The sequence below is a fragment of the Muntiacus reevesi genome, chromosome 10 (assembly GCF_963930625.1).
Source record: "Muntiacus reevesi chromosome 10, mMunRee1.1, whole genome shotgun sequence".
Taxonomy (NCBI): domain Eukaryota; kingdom Metazoa; phylum Chordata; class Mammalia; order Artiodactyla; family Cervidae; genus Muntiacus; species Muntiacus reevesi.
Genome location: NC_089258.1, coordinates 22,868,074 through 22,895,062, shown reverse-complemented (window position 1 = coordinate 22,895,062; position 26,989 = coordinate 22,868,074). Strand labels below are relative to the sequence as shown.

The window sequence follows — 26,989 nt, the reverse complement described above, 5'->3', positions numbered from 1 at the left end:
TAGCTTTTGAATACCCTTCTGACATTCTAATTATGTCTCACAATGTAAGCAAGTCCTGCTTTTCCGAGAGAATCCATAAATCAGGCATATGACTTCAATTCTATTATTTCTCCCACCACTGACATCTGAGGTAGAAAGGAACCATGATGTAGAAGGGGGCATATTCAGAGAGACCCATCTGGCAAGTGTGGTGTCAAAAATGTTTGCTTTTTCAGAGCACCATGTCAGAGTTGCAAGTGTCCCACTGAATCTTTTTTTTTTTTAAGGTTTTCATTTGCTTGTTTTTTGGTTTGGTTTTGTTTTTTGCCGGAACTATCCTGTGGTGTGGTCAGGTCTTGATGTATTGACCAGGCTTGTCTTGTTCTAGGCTGTGTGGCCTACAAAGTCTGGTTCTCTGGCTCTCTCAGAGGTCTGTGAATTACCCAAAATCCAAAGGTTGAAATCCTAACCTTCAATGTAACAGTCTTAGGAGGTGGGGACACTGGGAGGTGATTAGGTCTTAAGGGTAGAGCCTTCAATGAATAGGATCAATGCCTTTATAAAAAGACAGGAGAGAACTTGTTTCACCTCTCTGCTGTCTGCCATGTCGGAATGCAATGAGAAGATACTCATCTCCAAACTGGGAAGTGGGTCCTCTGCAGACCTTGAATCTGCCTGGATCTACCTTTATCTTGAACTTAGCCTCTAGAACTGTGACAAAAATGTTTGTTGCTATTTAAGCTACTCAACCTATGCTATTGTTATTGCAACTCAAGTTAAGATAAGTAGAATCTGTTATTTGCAATTTAAGAATATGCATGGCTCACAGTTTACTATTTGGGGAAAAATATATTTACATCCCTGCCTCATGCTATTCACAAAAATAAAATACACCTGGATTAAGAAATAAAATATTAAAAAAACAAATACCAAAAACAAAAACCCAGAGATAAAAATGAAAAGAAGTAGTAAACAAATTAGATTTAACTAACCACAATGGTCTACCACTTTGTATGGGTAGATCAAAAATGTGTCTGTGAATGAACTACCAGACAATGAGAAATGGAAACCTGGCTAGTTAAACAACTTCAGAACATTATAAGATAAAATTAAACTCATTACTCAGGAGAAGAACTAAATATTCTTAGGGTCTCAGATCAGACAAGAATTTCTGTCTGAACTTCATAATGAACACAGTCTGTGATGAGATTTTATTGGACGATAACCAGAGAGTGAGTTACACAGAACTATTTTTGATGATGGCCCTCAGGCAAGTCACATGGCATTACATGAAAAGCAGACTAATGCTGTTTACCCAGAACAACTCCAGAAGCAAAGGTATAGGACCGGGTGTGAAATGTACCTCTGATTTCATCAAACTAGATAGACTACATATTTGTCAAAGAATCTCTTCCTAATATTTCTTTCAGGTGATCTTTTGATAAACAATTAGGGGGCTTGAGTCCAAGTTTATACTCCTTTATTGTGTATAAACAATCAAGGTAGGTGTAGGATATTGTCTCTCAGTGGCCCAGGCTATTTCCATAATTTTAAGGTTCCAGTAAATAAACTGAAAATGTAGAAATGGCAAAGCTAGAGTTACCAAATCTGTGGTGTAATTTGAACACATACATTCAGCAAATTAATGTTTTGGGCACATATACAAAGAAATAACTGTTGTATAACTCATGTGGAGATAACATGTAAAGGAAATTTGAGATCCTTCTTGAAGAAGCACAGTCCCTGCTGGCCTCTGGCACTGGTCCTGGTGAAAGCTGAGGAATCTGTGGGTCTAAATAGCCCAATCTTTACTCAGCCTAGAACCACAGGTATGGAAGCAAATACAAAAACGGTTTTGTTCATTTTAAATGGATGCAGGTATGCTAACTCGCTTTATCCTGTTGAACTCTTTGCAACCCCACACACTGTAGCCCCCCAGAGTGGGTTATTATACCCTCCTCCAGGGGATCTTCCTTACCCAGGGATAGAACTCTTACCTCTTTTGCACTGACAGGCAGATTCTTTACCACCACCACTACCACCTGGGAAGCCCCTTAAATAGGTGCCTGGAGTGCAGTCTGTATGTTAATGGATATGTAGTTCTAATTTGGCTACCTCCCTACTTGACCAAGAGAAAAATTCCATTGATACATACCTAACTTAAAATATTGCTCTTCCTGGGTTTAACAGGCAAATGTGGAGGAAGGTCAACCCTGTGTGTGCAAATTTTTACACCCAGTTTAAAGGAGGTGAAAGTCTATTAAAAAAAAAAAATACTAACCTAAAGTTCAAAATCATCCGTACCTTCCTTTGCCTTTCTTCTTGCCATGATTAGCTCACAGAACCCCCATCTGTCCTGGTCACGTCTAGCTCAAGAAAATGACTTTACATCATCTGGATCCAAAGGAACGCTTGTCCTCTGTTAATTCTACCCTGGTGTTTTCTGATTCTGTTTCACTGCCAGCCACAGGGAAGAAGGGCGGCGGGGGAGGAGGGGAGAACGGGACCCCGCAATGATTGCTTCCCATCTCATCCCGGCGCCCACGTTGTTCCCACTTCCGCGCCACGCACCGGAAGTTCGGTGTCAGAGCTGGAGACGCGCAGACCCCACCCTGACCTGCACGCGCTGTTTCCGTTCTTCTCTCAGAGAGAGAACGTTCCTTTGAACTCGCCAGCAAGGGCTTGCGGTCTCGTGCCCCACACCACACACCCTTGCAATAGCCTCAAGTGAGAACTCAAAATTGTGTGAAGTGAGAGCTCAAAATTGTGTTTTAAGGAAGGTTCCTTTAAGGAAGATGCACCATATAAGAGGAAGTCTCGGGGCTCCTGAGCGCGCCTCACGAGCGGAATAGATGGCGCGTCAAATGGCGCAAGTGGATTTGTTTGGAGATACAATGTTTCGAGGTGAGTTGAGGGGGCCCTGCTTCAGTTGGTAGAGGAGAAACAATCCATACTTCCAAGGGCAGTCTGTGAGGGAAGAAGTGGGGAGGAGCATGGGAGGTGGGTGAATGGACACTGTAGCGTCTTACATCTGGTGGGTGTTTCAGAAGGCTCTTGGAACGAGGGATGTCTAATGCTCAATTTTAAATTGTTCTGTGGCCGCCATGTAATTCCCCTTTCCACAAGCCTTCAGTGATGTCTGCTGTTAAATGAATTCAACGAGGAGGCCATGAGACAACTTATTTGGCTTCCACCTGTTTTCTATAAAAGCGGTTACCCAGCTTCCTTCTACGGAGCGCTTCTAATCAGTTGGCATTGCTCAAGTAAATTCCCGCATTTTTAATATTCCTCAGTTTATCTTTTAACATTACCAAAGAACTTTGTGCGAGTGAACTCTGTGTCTTTTTTTGCTTTTTTATGGGAGTCTAATAAAGGAGTGGAATTTCCCCTCTGGGTTGCCAAGGCTTGAACAGAACTGGTATCCTGGGGCTGGAAGAATGACTCCTGTGCTTGGCTGAACTATCAGTGAAAGGAGAACCTCTGAACCAGGGTGACCTTAATAATTTCCAAGAGCTCCTGTGGGAAATTTCCTCAAATTGGAGGAAGGCATTGGGCTTTTTGGAGGTTATAGAATGGAGGTTTGAGCCAAGCATATGTGGATCTAAAAAGGCAAGGAGAAGGACTTCCCTGGCAGCCAATGGTTAAAACTCTGTGTTTCCAGTCTAGGGGGCAAGAGTTCAATCCCTGGTTGGGGAACTAGTCCTGCATGCTGGGCAGTACAAACCCCACCCCCACCCCCATCACCACCACCACCAAAAAAAAAAGTGCACAGAGCTGAGATCTGAGTTATATATATCTATTTGTGGTCTTGCTTTCTCTTTCCTACTAGTTCCTAAAGGGACCTTCTCTTTTGCAGAACCACTGTAGGCAGCTAACCTCTTAGGTCTGAGATGGATATGGGAGAAGTTATAAGGGAAAAAAGACCCTAGAGACAAGTGCCTTAGTGGTTGGGGAGAGGAAAGGACATGGGAAAAATGGTAACTTTACCTACACACATGTGAACAAGAGCACTAGCAGGAGATAATTTCTGTTTTCTCTAACCATGACATTCTAGAATATAATTATTTGTAATAAGTGACTGCCTTTTTCCTTCCTAGTTTTTTAAGTGACAGCTTTAACAGTCATCCCTGGGATCAAAGATCTCTGTTCTCACTTGGCAAATGACCAAAGGAGAGGCAATAAAATGAGAGACAGAAGAGGGTAGGCCTAGGGCAGGAAACAGATTTTAAAAAGAGTGAATACTCCCCTTATTCCCCCCTACAAGGAAACCAGGGCATCCACTGCCTGGTCACGATCATTCGGCACGAAGCCTCCTCTGCTGGGGTTCCAGTCATTGGATGAGGACCTCCCTGGGCTCCCTGCCATGGAGACAACATGTTCCAGTCTATTATTTACACCTTCAGCTGGAAGCCCAGTGGGTCCTAGCATGTTTAAGAGTCAGCTGTGCCGCAGAGGACAGGCATGCAGTGGCTGCGAGGCAGGCCAGTCATGTATGGTGAATGGTGCAGCACAGGAGTGCTAATGAAGTCAGCTTCTCTGCCTGCCTGGCGGGGTCGACCCTTCCTGCCACCCAGTCTCTTCTAAGTCTGGCAGCCTGGGGGCATAGCCTTCTCTTTTTGTCTTGTCTCCTTCATTCCCCGTTATACTTTCCACACATAATATTGCCATTTTCTTCAGGGTCCTCTCGCCTGTTTCAACCTCTCTTCATCTTTTTCAATGGATAAGTCATTCTTCTTTCCATTGCAAAATGGGTGAAAAAAGTTATTCCTCATCTGCAGCTCTCCACCACTTTCTGAGAGGGTACCTCTTCTTGGGTGTAGGTATGCAACTTTTGAGACGGACTCAGCATCCAGCTTAATTTTTCTGCATAGTAAATGCAGAAAGCTTGTGAGAGTGGGAGTGAGAAGGAAGAATTCAGGATGAAAGGCACAGGAGATGATGACAGTGAGTGCTGTGGGAGCAAAAATTTGGGAACAACTCCTCTTTGGTGATAGAAAGAGAGAAGGGAATTTGGAGGATGTGGGGAGGAGAAAGAATGATTATGCTGACAGCAATATCTGCTATCTATCCAGTACTTAATTTTTGTTAGGCATTATACTTAGGTCCTTTTGTTCACTATTCAATCCAATCCTCCAACAATGTTGTAGGCTGAGTTTTATTATCCATTTGCTGCTGAGGAAACCAAGGCTCAGCAAAGTTAGAGAACTTGCCCAAAGTAACACAGCCAGGAAGCTGTGAAATTCAGTGCAAGTTCTAGCTGGCTTCAGAGCTCAAATTCATAATGGCTAAATTATATTGACTCGCCAAGAAAATGTATGACTGGACCTTCAGAAAGGCAGAATGTCGAGCTTCTAAGTGACTAGATTTATTGCCTGGGAGGTTCAGTGACCCTCTTCTTTTTTGTGAGAGGGTAGGTGGCACCGAGGTGGCCACTAAGCCACTGACTGGCCTGCCGTCTGCATATGCTGGCTGGCTGCCTGCCCCTCAGTGTCTGGGCCTTTTGTTCAGCTTACATGGAAAGTGTGATTCTGGATCTGGTCAGCCTGGCACTTTTCATTCCGAAAGAGTGCTGAGGTGGGATAAAACAAACCCAAAGAGCAGGGGAATAAGAGGCAAAGGGTTAGAACCAACCAGTTTCTTTCATACACAGCAGTATTTTGAGAAACTCTAGTCAATAAACAACCCATTTCAACAATACTTCCCCAAAGAAAACTTTCTATGGTCTTATTCAAGTTTCTCATATTGCTGTTTAAAACCACTTCCTTTGTTTTAGGACAACTGTGTGTGTAAAACACATGCAGTTTCAGGGGACAAGACCTCAGAATATTAGAGCTAGAAGCAACCCCCTCCTTCACTGTGCAGATCATGAGCTCAAGGTCCCAGGATGACTTTAGAGTCACAGATCTATATCTCAGTCCTTTCCCTGATGCTTTACTAATGGTGTAATAACTCTTTAGTAAGAGACAGGATCAACTCCCTCCTCTAAAACACTGCCTACCCTGGTGATGGATGTAGTGGGGAGTAAATGAAGTGCTCTACCTGAAGTGCCTAGAAAAGATCTGTAAGAAGTAAATGCTCAACAAATGCCTGTGCCCTTTCTTGGGCCATGTTATTCATCTATTCAGGGTAGAGCCAAGGCCAGAACCTTGTTTTCTGATCCTCCTGTGTGTGTGTGTGTGTGTGTGTGTGTGTATACATGCTGCAGAACAGTGTAATGTCTGCTTCCATGAAGTGACATGATTTACTGCCCTTTGTAATTCTATTAGGCGTTATGATAGTCCAAGCACTTATTTAGATGATATTGTTCAATCAGTGCAACAGAATGGTAAAGTTGGTAGACAGGGATAGTATCACTAGACCCACTTTACACATCAGGGAAGGGGGACTGGGAGAACGTGATTTCCTTCAGCCCCACGGCTAGTCAGGGGCGCAGTTAGACCACCAGGCATTACTAAAGAGATAAGCAAGAGTGAAAGAAGTACTAAGCTGGAGGTCATAGATGACATAAGTTACTGATAATTCTGATTAGATAGAGAAAAAATGGACTTTGAGATGATTGAGCAAAAGACCAAGAGAAAACACTGACAAAGCAGTAAACAACCCACCGTGAGGGACTGGGGAAAAGTAACACTGGTGCTCACTGCTGACCAAAGAGTAATGTTCCTGTCAGATAAGTGCTGGTTACTCAGCAGTCCTGAAACTCTCCAGCCCATTCTTCCCAACTCACTCTGCATCTACAGCATCCTAACTGCACAAACACTCTTCTTCAGACAAGACAACTGAAAACGTTTTTTTAAAAATCACATTTCAGTTTCAGTTTTACTCTCTAGTCTCAAGGTAATGGTATTCTAAACCCTAGAATTTGAATTGCTTTAAATTTATTCATCTGGGATATACGAACATACACAGGTACTCCAGTCTTCCTAAAATACACAGAGTTCAAGCATGATAATGATACAGAGAAAATTCACCGTGAGAAAATGAAAGATGATCCCTGCCTCTTCCATCCCCACATCTGCTGCAGCCAGTGGCTCTTAACCCTGGGCTTCATTCTGGTGCTCTAAGTGCATACCCTCAGATTCTGATCTTTTTGAGAACCTACCACATGCCTCTCACAAGCTGACCTGTAATACTCTGTGAATATACCAAATATCTTTGGATTGTATACTTCAAACAGGTGAATTGTATGGCATGTGAATTCCCTTTCAATCAAGTTATCACATTAATAAAGTTACCATAAAAGAATTGAAAGCACAATCTTAGATATGTGCACATCCATTTTTATAGCAGCATTATTCAAAATAGCCAAAAGGTGAAAGCTGCCCGCGTGTCCAGAGACCAATGAATAGAATAGCAAAATGTGATATCTATACTTATCTATGTCTTTATTTATAATCTGTATCTATATATGTGTTATATGATATGTATACACACACTGGAATATTACGCAGCCTTTCAAAATTAAAAAACAATTTTTTTTGGCTGTGTTGGGTCTTTGTTACTGTGTGCAGGCTTTCTCTAATTGCAGAGAGCAGGGCCTACTCTCTCATTGCAGTTTCTGGGCTTCTCTTTGCAGTGGCTTCTCATGTCACAGAGCATGGACTCTAGATCATCAGGTCTTCAGTAGTTGTGGCGCGTGGGTTCAGTAATTGTGGAACATGGAATTAGTTGCCTTTTGGTATGTGGAATCTTACTGGAACAGGGATTAAACCCATATCCTCTGCATTGGCAGACAGACTCTCAACCACTGAACCACCAGGGAAGTTCTATGCAGCCTTTAAAAAGAAGGAAAATCTGACATGTGCTACAACATGGATGAAACTTGAGGGTATTATGCTAAGTGAATAAGCCAGTCAAAAAAATACAAAACTAAATCATTCCACTTGTCTAAGATACCTAGAGTAGTCAAATTCAGAGCCAGGAGGTAGAAAGATAGTTTCCAGGGGCTGTAGAGGCAAAAGTGGAGAATGGTTGTCTAAAGGATACAAAGTATTAGTTTTGTAAGATGAGAAGAGTTCTATAGGTTGGATGCACAGCAGTGTGAATGTATCAAACACTAATGAGCACTCAGTTTAGTTCAGTTCAGTTCAGTCACTTAGTCCTGTCTGACTCTTTGCAACCCCATGAATCACAGCACGCCAGGCCTCCCTGTCCATCACCAACTCCCGGAGTTTACTCAAACCCATGTCCATTGAGGCAGTGATGCCATCCAGCCATCTCATCCTCTGTCGTCCCCTTCTCCTCCTGCCCCCAATACCTCCCAGCATCAGGGTCTTCTCCTACTGAACACTTAAAAATGGTTAAGATGCTATGTTTTATATTATGTGTTTTACCACAATTTTTTAAAAGGGGAAACGGGACTGTGGTTCATGTGTACCATTTAAGGAGAGCTGCAGCCTGGTTGTCTGTGAAATTCCAGTAAACAATGATAGAAGAACTTTCAAAACCTGATATAGTTTTAGAAGGAAGTAACGGTCATGTTCTACCCCTTAATGATTTCAAAGTTCTCAGAGATAGGAATTAAAAGAGAGTTACTCTAGACTTTTCTGACACTGATAGGAAAGGACTCATATTTATTAACTCATTTCCTCACAAACATTGAGTGTGTGCCTACTGTGCTTCAGGCGTGGTGCCAATTGCTGGGAAGACAGCGGCAAGGTGTCACTGCCCCAACCCACACAGGTTCTACAGTCTGATGGGCTGAGTCAACTGATATGGAACATGACTTGTAAAAGTCCAGAATGTCTAGGCTTTTCATTCATGTATATAGAGTCTTTCATGAACACTGCGGTAACAGCCACCACTGCAACTATCTCTTGATACTTTCATATACATTTTCTTACTACTTGGTTTGATTTGATTCTGACCTCAACCCACTCCTCCCACCTCTTAGATTATAAGTTTCTTGAGAACAGGCCAGTCTTATTCATTTTATATCTGCTACAAAAGTGTATCCTCTACAAAAAGTCCCTCTAGCGGACAAAGTGCTATTCACCCAGAAGCTCCATAACAATTTCGTGAACTATGCTGAGGTAACACTAGCCCTGCCACTGTGACCAGAATAGTGACTGCTGCTTTCAGGGTCCTGAAACCATCCCAGCCACCAAAGCGGGTTGTAATACACAAGGAAATGTCTGTCCTACAAATTAGGAAAAATGTTTTAAATTATGTTGAGGGACTTCCCTGGCAGTCCAGTGACTGGGACTTCACACTCCCAATGCAAGGGCCCAGGTTTGATCCCTGGTCAGAGAACTGGATCCCACATGCTGCACCTAAGAGTTTGAGTCCTGCAGCTAAAGTTCCCTCATGCTGCAACTAACACCTGGCCAGAAAAATTAAAAAAAAAAATCATGTTGATCCATCCCCAGTTTCCTTGCATTATGAAGATTTGGCCCCATTTTACAAAAGCTCTTTTTCCGTAACATTACTAATCCTACAGTGAGTATAAGCTGAGAAACATGAGATTTATTTGCATGTGCAAGTTTGTAGACCCAGACCTCATACTATGCACGAACTCATTTAACTCATGTAAAATCCTATTCAGGCTAGAAGTATCCAGAGTGGGGCAAAGAGTGAAAGAAATTAGGCAGTTGTTGGAGGTTTTGAAAGTAATGATCTGGAGTGATGCCATCTTATTATTGCCTATGAGAAGAGTCTGCAGTCAGAGGCCTCTAAATCAGAATTATGCATTCAGATCCAGTTATTTAGTGAAATAACAGTACTAAATTCCTAGTTGTATGCTATTTCATTCATCTTCATAATCAGTTTCTGATGGAGGCATTACCAGCTCATTTTACGGATGGTGAAACTGAGGACTAACAAGGTTGAGAGATTCCACAATGTTCCACAGCCTCCAAGTTCACATATCATGACATCTCAATTTTAATATTTTACTGAGTTAAGAGACTTAAAAAAACTGTAAGCAGTCTGTGTTGCTCAGGAGTTGCTAGTTCTTTAAGATCCAGTAAGCGTCACTCTTGCTCTCCTGAACTTTGAGCTTCAGTTGCGCGTCAGACCATGGAGGTGGCCAAATGCTGATGCCAGGAGCAGCAGTGGGCGGCGCCACTCAGGGGCAGATGAATTCATGCACCTCCGCATGCCTGGCCAGTCTGCTGTTCACGTGAAGCGATGCTCAGCAGATCAGGGCCACCTTGGTCTGCAAACGCAAGTCATTCTTCCCTGATTAATGCAGATTTAATGTCCAAGGTTACAAACTGCTGGGAGGTGGAGAGGGAGAGAGCGAATCTCTGCAGTTTGAGGTCACCAAAACGTAAGCAGCTCTCTCTGACTTGGAGTGAGACAGGTACTCCATGTACCTTTCCTGTGACTTAAGGCAAGTTACTTAATCTCTCTGAGCCAGAATTTCTTTGTCCAGAAAGTGGGGCTAATAAACCTTTCTTCAGAGAGGTGCTAGAATAGAGATCATACATCAAAAGAATCAAGTGCATCATAAAACTTCAAAAAAGAGCTATTATTATTGTTGTCATTATTACAACAAAAATTAGTACTAGTAGCCTGTGGAAAATTATTTCTACCATAAATTTCTCAGTGGGTAAAATGTTCCAGTCACAGTTCTCACCACCCCAGCCCTGATGCCCAACAGCTATTACTAACCCCATTCTCTATTCTTTCATCACCATCCACCTCTTATTTCTTCTCCTTTGACAAAAGTCAAATTTGATGAAACTTCATATGTCTCCAGATCAATCATCATAGTCTGAGAAGTCAAGCACCAGGTGTTTGAATGAGCACCAGAAAGTGTGCCTTGGGGAGGCAGGTGAAGTCAGGAGAGTTGATGGGAACTTTGCCTGGTTTAACCCTCAGTTATCCTTAGAACAGGCCTTGGCCAAACTTCCCTAGACAAATGAGCCTCAAATTTGCTTTTCAAACATTTCAGTTTCCTTCAATAGTCACATTCAGTATGTAACACTTTCCACTTTTAGAAGCTGTCTGAGCCTAAACTCTAAACCCAGGGCTTTGCTTCTTTTCCCTTCACTTCTTTGATATTTCACTCACTATAGTATTGTACTGTATACTATAGAGCACTTTGGTTTTGAGGGGTTTTTCCTCCTATGTTATGAGTTATTTCAAAGAAGAATGTTTCTGAAAATTATACTTTCCTGTGACCATGGTCATTGCATTATTTTTAGATTTCCCCACAAATTTTGCCTCTTTCATTATTTGCCTTAGGAAGCATATATTATTTTTATTTGTTTTCTCTTGAATTAGATTTGGGTTTAATGCTCCGAGAAAAAAAACCCTGTAGAATGAACTAGTCCTCAGACAGTGCTATAACTAGGGGAGCTGATGGCTTACATCAATCACTTTGAGTTTTATTCTAGTTTTACCAACTTTAAAGACAAAAATATAAAGATTGAGAGAGAATGAGACTACAGTAAAGAGACATTGTGTTCTGACATTAAAAGCAACAGGGAGCCCAGCTTGGTCTGAGGGGCTGGAAAGGATCTTTGAGTATCTCCTGTATGCAGGCACTTACAAACTCACTTAATGCTCTTGTGAAGTTCGGATCTCACTTTACAGAGGAGGAAATTTGGGCTCAGAGAAGTGAAAATAACCTTGACCAAGATCATGTGTGTAGTAAGTGCTGGAGCTGAGCTAACATGCTTCCCAGTTTTCCTTGGTGGACTCCAGAGCCTAGTCATCTACCACTGCATGACTGCTCCCCATCTTTTATCCGTGTTTCCTCATTTGTAACATGGAGAATCTGGATTGAGAACTACGAGGTCTCCAGATGGCCCTTATAGCGTTAACACTGTTAAGTACAGAGGGTGTGTGAGCATGATTAGAAGGATTGGCCGTTTATGAGCCAATCAGAGTTATTGGTTAAACACCTCTCTACCAGGCCAAGGTGGGAAGGAGAGGGTAAAAGTTAGACAGGAAAAAAAAGCAAACCAACTTGGGTGAGAAGTCTATAAAAACTGGGTGTTGCCGAAGGTTCATCCTATTTGGCAGCTGCTGCCTCATCCACAGCTTCTGATAGATCTAAGAGGACTCTCCTCTCTCAAACTGTAAGTAAAGAGCCTCCTTTGTCTACCTGGAGAATACCAGGGAGTCAGAGGTTAGTGACAGTATTAAGCACAGACAGGAGCGTTTGTTGGCTTTTGTTTTCAGGAAAAGTGTGATCGTGGCTGAAAGCGTGGTGATCTGTTGAAATGGTTGTTTTCCTCTCTACCCATCCTGGTAGATCCAGACCGATCGAGTTACCAGCAGTCCCTCTAAGAGGGCTCGTTTGAGTCTTTGGCTTAGGGAAAACAGCGTGAATAGTCCTATTTGGTTAGATTCTACTTAGTTTTTGAAATGCCTGCTCATTTCTGCTCCCTGCATAACAACTGCTTATTCCAATGATTTATTTACATATCTATCTCCCTGTGTCATTTTCTACATTCTCTTCCCACACCTCTTAGTACTTGCACTGAAGTTTCTTTGTCATAGAAATGAACTCTTGGCTTGTTTTTCCCTTCGCCTACACCCACGGCTCAAATGAGAAAGCGGAACAGGCATCACAGAGCATAGTCGTCCTTTGATTAAGAATTGTCAAACATTTCCCTTAGTGGATACTTTCTATAACATTTCCTACTATAGAAAATGTATGAAAGTCCTACAGCTTAAGATTTTTAAAATCAAAAGCTGCTGATGTCTTTTGCCACATTTGTTCTCCTATCTGAAGAATAGGCATGTTGTGAGGATATGGTGCCTTTTAAAATAAACTTCTCTTTAAATAGTTGGGGCTTTCCTGGTCACTCAGATGGTAAGGAATCTGCATGCAATGTAGGAGACCCAGGTTCCATCCCTGGGTCTCGGAGATTATCGGTACCTAGAGTTTCATTAGCTGATGTGGGTCCAGCAGGGGCTCCTGATCTGCTGCCACCATCACTTGAAGCAAGGTTCATCTGCAGACAATCCCAGCCCAGGCTGGATCTGAGGTGCTGGGTTAGGGAACAGAGTGTAGTTGTTGTAAATCTAGGGTTCCTTTGCTTTAGGTGCCAGTTTAGAGGAAAGAGCAACACTCAGGTCTCTTTGAGCTACTCTACATGTGTTCAAAGGCACCAGGGATCAGGCTGCTTTAGAACATCTCACTGGACTTGTCACCAAGGAATCAGATACATAACAAAGCCATGGGCATGTTCCTGCATCTGTGTGTGAAAGTGCTACATGCAGTGCCTGACAATCATGGGCTTCCAGTGAATAAGCCCCTAGTGTCTTCTTGAAAATCCACCTGCTTTGTACATGGAGAAGCAAATGAATTCTCTACATCCTTATATTCTCCAGGAGTTAAATATTGATATTTTACATGTTATTATATCTTCAGAGAGTCTCTTTAAAGAAGGCAGAAAAAACTATACTACAGGGTTTCATCTGTTATTCTGCTGAAGAAGGATTGGAAAAATAATTCTAAGTCATAAGCCAGTAGAATGTGAATTACAGTCCTAAAACATCACCACTGAGAAGGGGTATCAGACACATTCTTCCTGGGCCTGAATTTCCTCATCTCTAAAGTTAGCAAGGTTGATACAGATCCCTCTAATGTTCACTTGTAGCTCTGTTTTCTGTAGTTACCTTCTATTCATGTGTGTTTGTGCTCGCAACCTTCTCCCAGATTTGCATATGTGTTACCTGATAATGTGGGGCTTCCCTGGCGGCTCAGATGGTAAAGAACCTGCCTGCAATGCAGGAGACCCGGGTTTGATCCCTGGGTCAGGAAGATCCCCTAGAGAAGGGAATGGCAACCCACTATAGTATTCTTGCCTGAAGAATTGCACAGACAGAGATACAGCCCATGGGTTCACTAAAAGTCAGACATGACTGAGCACTAACACTTTCACTTATACCTCTTAATATATTATGTTTAGTAAATAATGTAATATATAAACTTATTCACTGAGAAATAAAACATTAAAAAAAAACCATAAAGTGAACTACGAGAGTCACCCCACCCTATTTCATTCCCCAGGAGTAAGCTCAGTGTGGTTATTCTCTACTTATATAGACCCATAAACAGTATGTGTGCATACCATTTTTGTTTAATTTAAAAAAGAGTGACATTATGTATTGCATACTTTCCTGAAACTTGCTTTTATTTTTTCTTAATCATATAATGTAAACAACTTCCTATCACACTTTTTAAAAAGTTGGCATAAAAACAGTAAAATAATAAGTTGGCATGAGACCTCAGTAAGCAGAGAAATCATTCTCTATCATCACCCACTTCCAGTTGGCCTCCTCTCATCCAGGGGTGAACATTAGCCTGTGACCCTGTTTTATGATTAACAGAGAAGCAGTATTTGTGCTGACGTGGTACAGAACTTTAATCCCTCTGTAGAAGTTTAACTTCTCATAAACAGTATTGGTTCGATTTGACCTTTTCTCTGTTTTTTTTTTCCTAGTTGAGTCAGCACACTTAGACTGAAGAAAATCACTTGGTAGTAAACAGAAATATGGAAGTCCCCCAGGGAATTATTTTTTTAATTAAAAAAGTGAGACATACTGATTCCAGACATTTTCATAAAGACTTATAAAAAGCATCCTCATGTTTATTATGTTATTCCAAAAATACATTCTAAGCAACTACAATGAGTGGGTTGCTCACAGGTCACATGTGATCCATCTGGCAGTGAGACAACCAGAACGGGCATTACAGCCATTTAACCCATAGTGAACTAAGACTCAGAGAAGTTATCGATTTGCCCATGGGTCCTAGTGAGAAGGAGGCAGAGCTGGTCCTTGAACCCAGGTCTGTCTGATCTACTTCTGTGTAAACGTGTCAGATATTTATGAATTGGTAATGTGGTGTGGGGTTAGCGACACATAGCTCAAGGACTTTCGGTTCTCTGGGGGGAATCACCAAGGGCATTAGAGTCACCCAAAGGCCAGCTCCTTTCTTCTGTCTCACTGTTTTCGTGGAAGAAGGAGTATTCCTCCCCATCCCAACATGTGCTTCATTAGCTATTTGTCCTTGGACAAATAATTAAACTATCTTACATTCTTTCCTTATCTATTATATGGCAGAGGGTTTGGAAAAGGGGGAAGCCTGGCTCCCCTTGAGATTATTGTGAGGAGTGCACTTTATAGTGTATGTAAATCAATTAGCAGAGTGCATGGCAATAAATAGCATTTGCTATTATTGGGCTATGTTTTTCTTTTGTTTTATTAAGGAAACATTATTTTTTGGTATTTTTCAACTCCTTTATGACAGGGGAAAACTTTAAAGGAGAAATCTAAACTGGGAGAGAAAATTTGTACTTTGGCTTGAAGTTCACCAACCTCAGGTTGGCTTAAATCTGACATGAAGATCTGGAGATCAGGTCCAAAGCTAACAGTCCCTGACTACAATTTAGGAACTAATATATAAACAGGGGAACACTATCTTCGGGTGGCTGGGATGTAAAGGGCATTGGAAAATTATCTTCTCTGTGATTATTGCCCACTAACCTGTCCTGGTACCCCAGTGATAGCATCGTGGTTCTATTCTTGAGGTTAAGTGTTAAAGTGAGAGTAGCCACAGTGAGTGGCAACAGTTATACCTTCTCAGGAATTAGTTCAGTAACCACTGACTTCTCTATCAAGGGGTAAAATACTGACAGCTTGCTTTGAACAGACACAAAATATCAAGATTGATTTGCCATGAGAAGGATGACTGGGTGGGGGACTCTGCCTCATCCTAGGTGGGATCTTGGACAAGTCAGTTAGCTTCTCCGGTCTTAGCTTGTTCTTTAATTAATGAAGATAATACTTGTTCTTGTTATCTCATTGTTGAATGGATGGAATGAGAACTGAGGGATCCCTTAGTTTCCAGGAAGCAGAAAGCACAGGGCATCTACCCTGAGTGTGAGTATATGAGGGGACAGGAGACTAGGGAAAGGAGGAGACCACAGGGTAATCTTCACCACCATTTTTTTCTTTGCTAATCCAACCTATTCTAACATCCAAGATGAGAGTCCTGTGAGCTTGCATTTTCAAGACTAGCCCTAAGTGGCAGCAAACAGGAGCAATGATCCCCTTCAGATGACCACGACTGAGAAGTTGCTTGAGTAGGGGATTTTTGAGCCAGAGTCTGTCCTTGCCAAAGCAGTGAAGCTGAGAATTACTGCAGCAGGAATCATCACATGACGCTGGCGTCCTTGGAGCTAATGGGAACGTCCAGCCCAGAGGTTAGGAAAAATCCTCCCTGTCTGCCCCAGATAGTCTCACAGGTGGTTGAAGATAAGAAAAAGGGACGCACTCCACCCTCTATGTCCCAAAGCGGAAGGGAGGTTAAATTCAAGGCCAAAGGCAGTTTCTCCTCTCCAGCTTGCTGCCTAGACGATACTCTGGTGGGACTACAGGTGAACAGAGTATGAGGAATGGCCACAGAGGCAGAAAGCTTCACTATCCTGGCCTCAAAGTCAGCCAGGGTCCCCAATGGGACCAGGAATCCAGAGAATAGAGAGACAATCAGTTACTGCCATGACCCCTGTTTGTCAGATTTGAGCAGATCACTCATTAGTTGGTTGAGTTTTAAGATCAGTCATCCCAGCGATTTCCTGAAAGACTTTCTGTTTAGGATCACCCTGACATTTGGCATCCCACCTTCATCCATTATGGCTACTTGCAACTACTTAGGCTTCAAAACAGAACAGACCTTATTTGTTTAGCCAGTTGTAGAAATGGGCCAGAAATGTCAGAGGGGCCTATGGGGCTTTTCTGCACACCTGCTGTCTTGGGCATGAATCCATGTGAAAGACCCACAGTTCTATTCACAACTAACTCTCCTACATTCTTTTCCAGACCTATCACCATGGCCCACCAGTTTCCAGCCCTCACTTCAGAACAGAAGAAGGCACTCTCAGAAACTGCCCGGCGCATTGTTGCCAATGGGAAGGGGATCCTGGCTGCAGATGAGTCCGTAGGTGAGTGTAGGAAACATCACACTATAAACATACCCCTGATTCTCCACTTAGCAAAGGCAACTTGATCACATGCTCTCTCCTCTCAGAGGAAATAAAGGTTTATGTACACAGGAGGAGGAACAGAAGACTCAGTAAGCACAGACCTTTGTGCTTGTCATTCCAGAAGGCAGATTTCTGAAAACCAAGTGAACAGGTTCAAGTCCTACACCCAAGCTGTAGCAAGGCCAGGGACTCAGTAAGCAGGATGAGGCCTCTGCCGCTGATGAGAAGTCAGAGTAAAGCCAGCCAAGGATAGGCGGTGAGAGCAGCCAAGTGTCAGCATCAGGAATGGGGCAGAGCTTGTGGCTGAAAGCAGCTCAGGATGGCCAAAGGGCCTCAACCGGCCCCCCGATAAAATGACAAGAGTCAGAGGAGCCAAGAGCCTGCCTAACCCCTCCTTCCACTGTCTATACATCTGGTCAGATTGGGGCTGGACCAGGGGAGCTAAAGAGGCCTGAGGGCCTTGCAGCCCCATTTGTACCCAATGGTGGCATATACCTTGGTGACACACCCAGCACATGTGCTTCCTCACCAGCATCACGACAGTAGCCAGGTCTTTTCCTGGGGAGACAAAAAAACAAAGAGGAGCTCTGAGTCACTCAGTCATGCCCAACTCTTTGGGACCCCATGGACTGCCCACCAGGCTCCTCTGTCCATGAGATTGTCAGGAGCTCTGAAGATCTGAATAAAAAGGAGCATTGTTGCCCATCCTGGTGGGGATCAGTGTTTGGTATGGAGGGGTTTGGCAGGGAAGCACCAGCTTGCTCCTTATGTGCCTCTACCCGCCCATGTAGGCACCATGGGGAACCGCCTACAAAGGATCAAGGTGGAGAACACGGAAGAGAACCGCCGGCAGTTCCGCGAACTCCTCTTCACTGTGGACAGCTCCGTCAGCCAGAGCATCGGGGGTGTGATCCTCTTCCATGAGACCCTCTACCAGAAGGACGGCCAGGGAAAGCTGTTCAGAGACATCCTCAAGGAAAAAGGGATTGTGGTGGGAATTAAGGTGAATACATCTCGCTCCCATCTCACCTCAGCCACACTCACAACACAGAGGCTGGGACAGGGCCAACACGAGGAGCACACTCATCTAATTTCTCTTCTCACTCCTTCCCATCCTCACCATCCCACTGAGAAACAGATCCTCTTCTAGACCTTTCCAGTACCTTCTTCTTTCAACCATTTTCCTATAAAGAACTTAATCTCTTTGTGTCTCCACTTTCTCATTTCTAAAATGGGAATAATAGTACCTTCCTCACAAAGTTCTTATAAAGTGAGCTTGTAAAACAGTGCCTGTCACACCATTATTATTTAGTTCATGATAGTTATTACCGCTAAAACACTTACTGTTCTACTGTAACTAGGTCTTCCAAAACTTCATGAACTTCTCAAGAGTGATCATTCGTATTTGTTGAGTGCTTACAACCCCAGGCACTCATTTACTCCTCCTCACAACCTCTAGAGATAGACTCAATTATTATCCCTATTTTATAGATGAGGCAAGAAAACAGAATTACAGGGAGTAGTATAACTTGTCCACAGCAAGGCAAAATTGGAGCCAGTTCAAACCCAGACTGCTGCCTTTTGGGCTCATGACCTTAGCCTCTGTTATGTTGACAGTGGAGGCTTCATCCCTATTCCTCTCAGCTCCTGTAACAGCACAGGGCTTGATATGTGCAGTGCTCAATAAATGTCTCTTGAGTAAATGAATGAATCATTTAAAGGAAGTGACTCTTATACAGGCACCGCTTCATCTCAGGTGCTATCAGATTACTTCTTGCTTCTCAAGCTCCAGGCCTGTGCTTCCCATACTTTCCATCCTATTAGGGTTGATATTCTTACACTGTTCTTTCCAGATAACTTCACTTCTACTGTGGGCTGAATTGTGTCCCCTCAATGACTAATATACCTTCCTAATTCAACTCCTTGGTTTGTGAAAGATGAGAACTACTGTTTAGCACCAGGGCTCTGCTTGTATTTTCCAGGGACACCTGACACCTGCTAATTGTTAATTATTTATATTCACAGTTAGACCAAGGAGTTGCTCCGCTTGCAGGAACAAACAAAGAAACCACCGTTCAAGGTGAGGATTTTGCCCACTGATATGAATCATGCCAGTATATACCAGAAATGAAGACAAGCAAAGAAGTGATGGAGGGAAACAAACTGTGAATATCACACAAGTTTTAGAGCCACACACCTGTTCTTCAGCCCTAACTACTCTACTTAATAACTGTATGCCCTCAGGCTAGTCACTTAAATATTCTGAGTCTCCATTAAAGTGGGATAGCAATATCTACTTTGCAGAATAGCTGTGGGGATTAAAGTAGACACTGCACATAAAATGCTTATCACAGTGCCCTGGACAGAGGAGATACTTTATATTTGGGAATAATCTAGCATCAGTAAAGAGGAAAGATCCCAAGCTATGGGATCAGACACACTTGGGTCTGGATGCTGCTTCTATCACTCACTAGATAATTTTGCAAGGTTTATTACTGCCCAAGAGATAGGTATAAACCATAGCATTGGGTTAGCTAAGCAGACTAAATCTCCACTCTGTCTCTCTTTAGCTATTCAAACTTGAAGTTACCTTACCTCTCAGAGCCTCAGTTTTTGAATCTGTAAAATGAATATACAACTATGAGTTATATGGCTATTAGGTTGTAACAGTATAACAACTATTAGAGTTGTTATGATTATTAAATAAGATGTGCAAAATATTTCAAATCATGCCTTGGAATACAGTAAGTACTAAAATATTAGTTTCCTTTACTTGTCTTATAGAGTATATAATATGTATATCAAAATTAAATTTATTAAACAGATCTTTTGATTTGGTACTGGAATGTTTATTTATTTGCTGGATGTTTTGGGTCCTCAAGCTCTGTGACTGAATGCTAAGCAAAAGGGGAACTCCTTCACTTTATCAGTAGCAGTCAGGAATGCAAAGAAGCCTTTCTCTCTCATGACTTGCAGGGCTTGATGGCCTTTCTGAACGCTGTGCTCAGTATAAGAAAGATGGTGCTGACTTTGGGAAGTGGCGTGCTGTGCTGAAGATTGACAACCAGTGTCCATCCCATCTTGCTATCCAGGAAAACGCCAACACCCTCGCCCGCTATGCCAGCATCTGTCAGCAGGTGCTCGTCTTTACTCTTGGCCTCAAATATCGTAGGCGAGAGTTTTCTTCAAAGCCCAAATGTCTAATTTTACTGTAACCATACATGATCCTTCCTTTTCTGTCACCACTATATCCTGATGGCATTTTTTTTTTTTTTTACTACTTATACTAGGTGTGGTAGAGTAAGATTTGGTTACATAAGTCAGCTATGAATCCAAAAGGCAAACATCATCAAGTGTGGCCTTCTACCAAAGCACTGTAAGCTGAGTCTTGATGGCAATCATCTCTTGAGGTCAGGGCATTCGAATGTCTATGCCCCACTGTGGCCAAGGACATGATCCTCTTAATCCCTAGCTCAAGGGTGACAGCCTTGATCTGGTTCCAATTCAAATAATTTGTTGGAAGATGGTAGCTTGATGCTAAAGTTTTCAACCTGTTGCGAAATGCCTCTGGGATCCAACTTAAGTCTGATTTGCTTGTGTGGGTACAGTGCTGGGATTACCAGAATTGTGGGCACTTGGAGCTTCCCAATCAGAATTGAAAACATTGCTTGAATTCCTTAATTAACCCATATGAGAGCCACCTTTACTGGTGAATTAAGCTTGCCTGCCCTGAAAGGATGACATATAGGTTCTGAGATAGTAGAATAGTCTCTAGAATGAGATACAGAAATAGAGTTTGCATTTACTGTACCCCATTTCCAGGAAAACTTTTTTTCCCCTCACTGTTCTTTTTTGGCTAAACCGCAGATGCTCACTACATATCCCATTAAATTTATTTTCATTGACTTTAAGTCATTTATATGATATTTATCCATAAGGGCTTCACCCTGTACCAGTTGGAATGTTAAATATCTTAAGGAAAAGATCCCAGTGAACAGAGCTTCATTCTGTCCCCTCCACTTTCTCTTTAGAATGGTCTGGTGCCCATTGTTGAACCGGAGGTAATTCCTGATGGCAGCCATGACATGGAACACTGCCAGTATGTTACTGAGAAGGTAAGTCTTAAACATAAAGGTTTCAATGCTGGTTACAAAATCTGTTTTTAGGTGACAGTTGTTATGTATCAGCTGTTACAGGTGAAGTATTCTACAGTTAGCATCATTATGTAGTTTTGAGAAAGTAAGGAGGTATTATCAAACCTTCCACTTCAGGGACACATGGTAAACTCCTTGTAAAGAAGGACAAGATCTGCACTATCAACGCTAGGGTTTAAGCACCCATGTTCCCAGTTGTGGGACCTGGGGCAAGTCATATTATCTTTGGGGGCCTCATTTCCATTATGTTTAAGAATTTTTAAAATAAGATGAGGCTTCCATGAGAAAATGTAATTAGAAGGTGATTTTTTCACATATGACTTTCTAAATTCGCCACATTCTGTGAATGCCACCAGACAAAAAGCATGGCACACATACGAATTTCTAAATTCGTACATCTGTAAGAAAGCAAGAGAGTCCTCAGTTTCTCCACTTGCAAAAGAAGGTGGACTGAAATGAGCTCTGAAAGCACTCCTGTCTCTAAAATTTATAGTTTTATGATCACTCAGCTTCTATGGGGATAGAGAATGGAGGCTGATTTGGATGTCCCCGGCAAATTAAGTCAAGGCAGACTCAACTGACCAAAGGGAGTAATGGGAAGGAAGGAGTGAGGGGCTTCTGGGAAGCAGAGCCATCCGGTAGCCCATGCAGTGAGCAGGGGAGGGGCAGCAGGGACAGGCTGGCTTGGCTGTGGTTGCAGGCATCACCCTAAGGGCTGGTTGGGAAGCTTCAGCCAAGCAATGTGTGGGAATTCCTTCATCCTCCTTCCCTGCAGGGTAGAAGCGCCACGGTCAGGTGCCCTGCGGCTGACTCTGGGTTTCACCTGTGTGGATCTTCTGTCCTCAGGTCCTGGCTGCTGTCTACAAGGCCCTGAATGACCATCACGTTTACCTGGAGGGCACCCTGTTGAAGCCCAACATGGTGACTGCTGGACACGCCTGCACCAAGAAGTATACTCCAGAGCAGGTGGCAATGGCCACGGTTACAGCTCTCCACCGTACTGTTCCTGCAGCTGTTCCCGGTAAGATTCTCTTTCCTCTCTAACTTGAGGTCTTAGTCCTCATTCTTTGAAGGAGTGCCAGAGCATCTGCATGTCTCCAGGACTCTCCTTCCAGCCGTGAAACAGATCTCTGTTATCTCACAGGTAGCCAACACTTCCCCCTCAAACTCCATGATGCCACCTATCCCATCAAAATACATACAATCCATTGATTTCCTTGACATTTCACTGCCCTCTTATTTACTAAATCCCTTCTCTCCTCAGCCCAGCTAGCCTCAGAAAAGGCAAGCTAATCTCTCCAACCTAGTCCCGTGCAAATCAAGTGGGGAAAAGATTGAGACGTGACATTTCTTTTAGGCTCCTTGCTTGCTTGCTTTCTCAAGCAGGGTACACAGCCAGGATTAGTGGAGTGGAATGGCTTCTCTCCTTCCAGGCATCTGCTTTTTGTCTGGTGGCATGAGTGAAGAGGATGCTACTCTCAACCTCAATGCTATCAACCTCTGCCCTCTGCCAAAGCCCTGGAAGCTAAGTTTCTCTTACGGACGGGCCCTGCAGGCCAGTGCACTGGCTGCATGGGGTGGCAAGGCTGAAAACAAGAAGGCAACGCAGGAGGCCTTTATGAAGCGGGCCCTGGTAAGACGCTTCTTCTTATGTACTCATCAAGTGGATACTTGGGACCTGGCTCTCATTGCTTTCTTCAGGCCATGATGGACCCCAGAGAGTGTCCACCAGGCATTTGAAATTGTGGCATTAGAGCTTAGTAGGAAAGTCAAGGCTGGAGAGAGTTTTGAACTCTCCACACCGGGAGTATAATTGATGTTAGCAGATTGAAGGACAATTTCCACAGAGACACTTTAGAGGGACAATGAGAGGGCCAAGGAATGAACATGGGATACTTTTTGTTTTGGGAAGATGAAGAGGAGAAGCCACCAAGACAAGCAGATAATATATATTAAAATGAACTAAGGATTCTAGGAACAAACAGAATGAAGTTTCAAAGGGTCAATAACAGCACCCTACAAAGAGGTTAAAAATAACGGTGGGAAAAGACTTTGGAGATACTGGCATTGAAGGGCATATCAATGACCCTCAACAAAATGGGTTCAATAAAGAAAAGGTACCCATTCAAGATGCTTGTCAGGAAAAGGCACAGAAAGTTTACCATGAACAACGAGGACAAAGGGTCTTATTCAACTACTAACATTCCTTTTTGAGTATCTATGAACCAAGGATTGGGGTGAACAAAGCAGACACAGCCAGTGCCTTCAGGGGACTTAGAGTTTAGCCAAATAGGAAAGAGCTTGGCATATCTAAATGTAAAGCAGAAGGATCCAGATGAGAGATTAAAGATTAGGAAAGGACAGAGACTTAGAGGAAACAGTGCTACATGAGACAAAATGTTAAATACAGGTGGCAGAGTTGGTCTTAGAAAGGAGGGAAGAGATAGCAAAAAAGAAACAATGAGTTTGGAATCAAGTCTGTAGAGGTGGAGAGATGCAGTGATTGATCGCTGATTACAGGTGACAGCATCTATTGAGAGTGATAAGGGAATGGAGATTGCGGTCTTCATAGTGGGGAACTTGGAATAGTTGTTGAAGTGGTTGCTAGGAAACTGATCAGAGGTTATGGCCAAGCATCAAGCAAGATGCAGTTGAAATGAATTTGTTTGGTACTTTAAATTAGATCCCGAATGTTCTTGACAGCTCTCCTAGGCATGTAGGATGATTCAGATGAGGCTAAATGGGAACGAGCAGGGTTGAAGAATCAGAGTTTAACAGGGAGATGGAAAAAATTTGAGTGATAGCCTTATCTAGCTTGCTGCTGATGATGAGAGGGGAGCCCAGGCAAAGAATCAGACGTAGCCAAAAGTTTGATGATAAGGCACTAAAGGAAAGGGAGGCTGCAGAGAAGCTAAAAACATCACCTCAGAGGTGTAAGAGAGGTGTGAGATTTTAGAGGTGGTGCTTTACCTTTTACCCACTCCAGTGTTCTTGCCTGGAGAATCCCAGGGACGGGGAGCCTGGTGGGCTGTGGTCTGTGGGGTCGCACAGAGTCGGATATGACTGAAGCAACTTGCAGCAGCAACAGCAGCTTTACCTTTTGATGATGATGGGTGTGGCTCTGCTGGTGTGTGGCTGATGAGGCGGGAAGATACAACACATATGATGAAGGGATTATGCAAGTAAGGGTTATCCACACAAAAGAAGGGATGCTAAGCTTGTCATCTAGAACAGTGGTTCTCAAGCTTGAGCATGCATCCAAATCACCTGAAGGGTTGTGTTAAAATGCAGGTGGCTGGACCCAGCCACTGAGTTTCTGATTCAGAAGGTCTGGGGTCAAGCTGGAGAATTTCCATTTCTAACAAGTGCTTAATTAGGCCCATGAAACCTAACTTCAAAAATCATTGTAGATGTAGAAATAAGTCCTGGAGAGATCAGAAAATGGCAACAGTGACTTGAAGACAGGTACTGTTAAGTGGCATTTGAGTGTTATGACAGGTTTCATAATTCTGAAGTCAACTTTAATTGGAATTTACACAGGGTGTCCAATGATACTACAATAACAACTACATAAAAATTATGTATTCTTATGGACAAATACATGTAGAAAATGTAAAACTTATTAAAACATTTTTTTTCTTTTTGCTATAGTGAATCTTCAGCTACACTTGCCTGATATTTAGCAATATGTCTGGTCAGTTTCCTAGCAGACTACTCAACAACTATTCCAAGGTTCCCACATTGAAACTGGGATTTCCATTTCCTTATCACTGTATGAGTGAGAAGTTTCTCAGCTTTAATTTCTAGGACAGTTGTTGCAGTATTGCTGGTACTAAAAAGAAACCTTCTTAGTTACACAGAGTTCAGGCTTGCCTGAGAAATGCTCAGAAAACTGGGATTTTAAAAAGGAAGTAAGGTATCAGGATAAAAGAAAAGGAATGGTATCAGCAGCAATATTTAGCAAAACCACTGCATGGAAGAAAAATCTACATGAAGGTGTAGCTGGTTTCAAATGAGAAGCAAGGAGGGTCAAGCTCAGCTTGCTCTAACTCGGTCTCCTCTCTCACACTTGTGTTTTAGGCTAACAGCCAAGCAGCCAAAGGACAGTATGTTCACACGGGTTCTTCTGGCTCCGCTTCCACCCAGTCGCTCTTCACTGCCAGCTATACCTACTAGAACCCGAGGCTCACCAGCTTGGCTCTGGCGCTCTAGGTGTCTTGGTAGGAGGGCTGAAAGGAAACGACGACTTTCTGACTGACCCTGGAAATCAGATGAAATTAGGTTGGAAACTACTGGAAACACAACACATGTTGAATTCTTAGATACAAGTGGAAAAAAATCAGTTATGGAAACATAAGTCTGAATATCAGGGATCTGATGAAATCTCACCCAGTGATTTCCTTACAATGCTTCTAGCTCCCCACACCCCAAAGTGTCTATCTCAGAAAAGAACAGACTTTAAAGCAGAACCAGCTCTCCATCCAGATCACCAAATGAAACACCTCCCAAGCCAAGTGCAGAGAAGCGCATCTTATTAAACAGTCTTAGCAGTGGTGGGTTATGAAGGAGACAGCTGCAACCAAAAAAAGAAATAAAATGTTCTACAAACCTTTGGTTTGTATCAGGTTTTACTTTGTGCTCTTGCTTCCAAAGGACTTGATACATTTCATTACCTTTGACTCTACAGACCTGACTGCCATTAGCGTCAGGATCCTCAGCGTTGGTTACTCGTTGGACTAACCTGGCAAAATTAAAACACCCAGGATACTCAGGCCACGCTCCAGCCAAGTTTGAGAACTATCAAGCTAGATTTCAAGTTTGAGGGTATTTAGAAATGAAGGCTATTCATAATGTGAAGCAAGCTACATTGTAAAATGATTCCAGACAACATATGGAGTGTAATAAAGCAATCTCTGTGACGCTGATGGCTTGGAACACTCCTCATCAAGTGGCACAGGTTTGGTGACACAGGGCTGCATCTTCCTCTGCACATCCAAGCGTACCACGTAGTTTTGCAGGAACTAATATTCACATAATTATGCTTATTGGCGTCTGATTTTCAGAATTAACCTATAAAAGCATTAAAGACAACCATAGTTACAAGAGAGAATTTAATTATAACTTTGGACAGTATAAAAGTAATGATTTTGGTGAAAAAAAGTAATGTTTTAACTGAGAGGAGCTGAGAAATTCAAGGGGGAGAAGACGTGGAGGAAAGCAAAGAAAACAGTAATTTACTTAATGGAGAGTCAGGCTACTACTTGAAATTGATGGATTAAGAAGTGCTTTGAAAAAAAAAAGAAAGTGCTTTAAGTCTATTAAAATAACAAGGGAAATGGATTTAATCAATAAAATATTCCTACCTATAACAAAAATATAGGAGCAGGTAGGAAACTAAATTCTTTGTCTGGAAGGCAAAGCTTTCTAAATATTACTTAGAGTGGATAAATTAGGAAGTAGAGGCATAAAGATATGATTTAGAAGAATAAGACAGGATTAATTCAAAGGGACTTCTGAGGGAAAAGACTTGGGAATGGGACACAGGGAAGATGTTTACTTATGTGTTTCTACAATGTTTGAGTGTTTCTTTCCATGTGGCTGTATTACTTTTCTAAAAACAACTACTAATATGTTCATATAAACAATTCAAACCTACTTAGAGGTTATTTAATCCAAGGCGCTCATTTTACAGATGATACCGAGTCTAGAGAAATTAAATTGCTTGAGACAGTCATACATTTAGGGGTTTAGGGTAAAGCTGAGAGATTAGAATTTAGGTCTTTTTCTCCTGTAATGGACACACGGTCAGGGAGGAAGGTAAGGGCAGGGCAGCAGGCTGTGTTCAGCACCTCTGCCACCAGCACTATAGATCTTTTAGATCTCTTTTTGCATTCATCTACTCAATCA

The 26,989-nt window shown here is 42.6% G+C and overlaps 1 protein-coding gene across 1 annotated transcript; it reads left to right on the top strand.

Moving 5' to 3' along the window:
- Positions 1-11,859: 11,859 nt before the first annotated feature.
- On the top strand, positions 11,860-25,965 carry ALDOB (aldolase, fructose-bisphosphate B). Its single transcript, XM_065946854.1, has 9 exons — positions 11,860-12,008; positions 16,765-16,886; positions 17,720-17,931; positions 18,954-19,008; positions 19,905-20,065; positions 20,960-21,043; positions 21,929-22,103; positions 22,516-22,715; positions 25,163-25,965. Exons 2-9 carry the CDS (start codon positions 16,775-16,777, stop codon positions 25,256-25,258), a joined length of 1,095 nt encoding a protein of 364 aa, XP_065802926.1. The 5' UTR covers positions 11,860-12,008; positions 16,765-16,774; the 3' UTR covers positions 25,259-25,965.
- The last annotated feature ends 1,024 nt before the right edge of the window (positions 25,966-26,989 follow it).

Coding starts and splice junctions, on each gene's coding strand:
- ALDOB (XM_065946854.1), top strand. CDS start 16,775: ATGGCCCACCAGTTTCCAGCCCTCACTTCAGAACAGAAGAAGGCACTC. Junction 19,009..19,904: donor CAAAGAAACCACCGTTCAAG/GTGAGGATTTTG, acceptor CATGACTTGCAG/GGCTTGATGGCCTTTCTGAA. Junction 20,066..20,959: donor ATGCCAGCATCTGTCAGCAG/GTGCTCGTCTTT, acceptor CTTTCTCTTTAG/AATGGTCTGGTGCCCATTGT.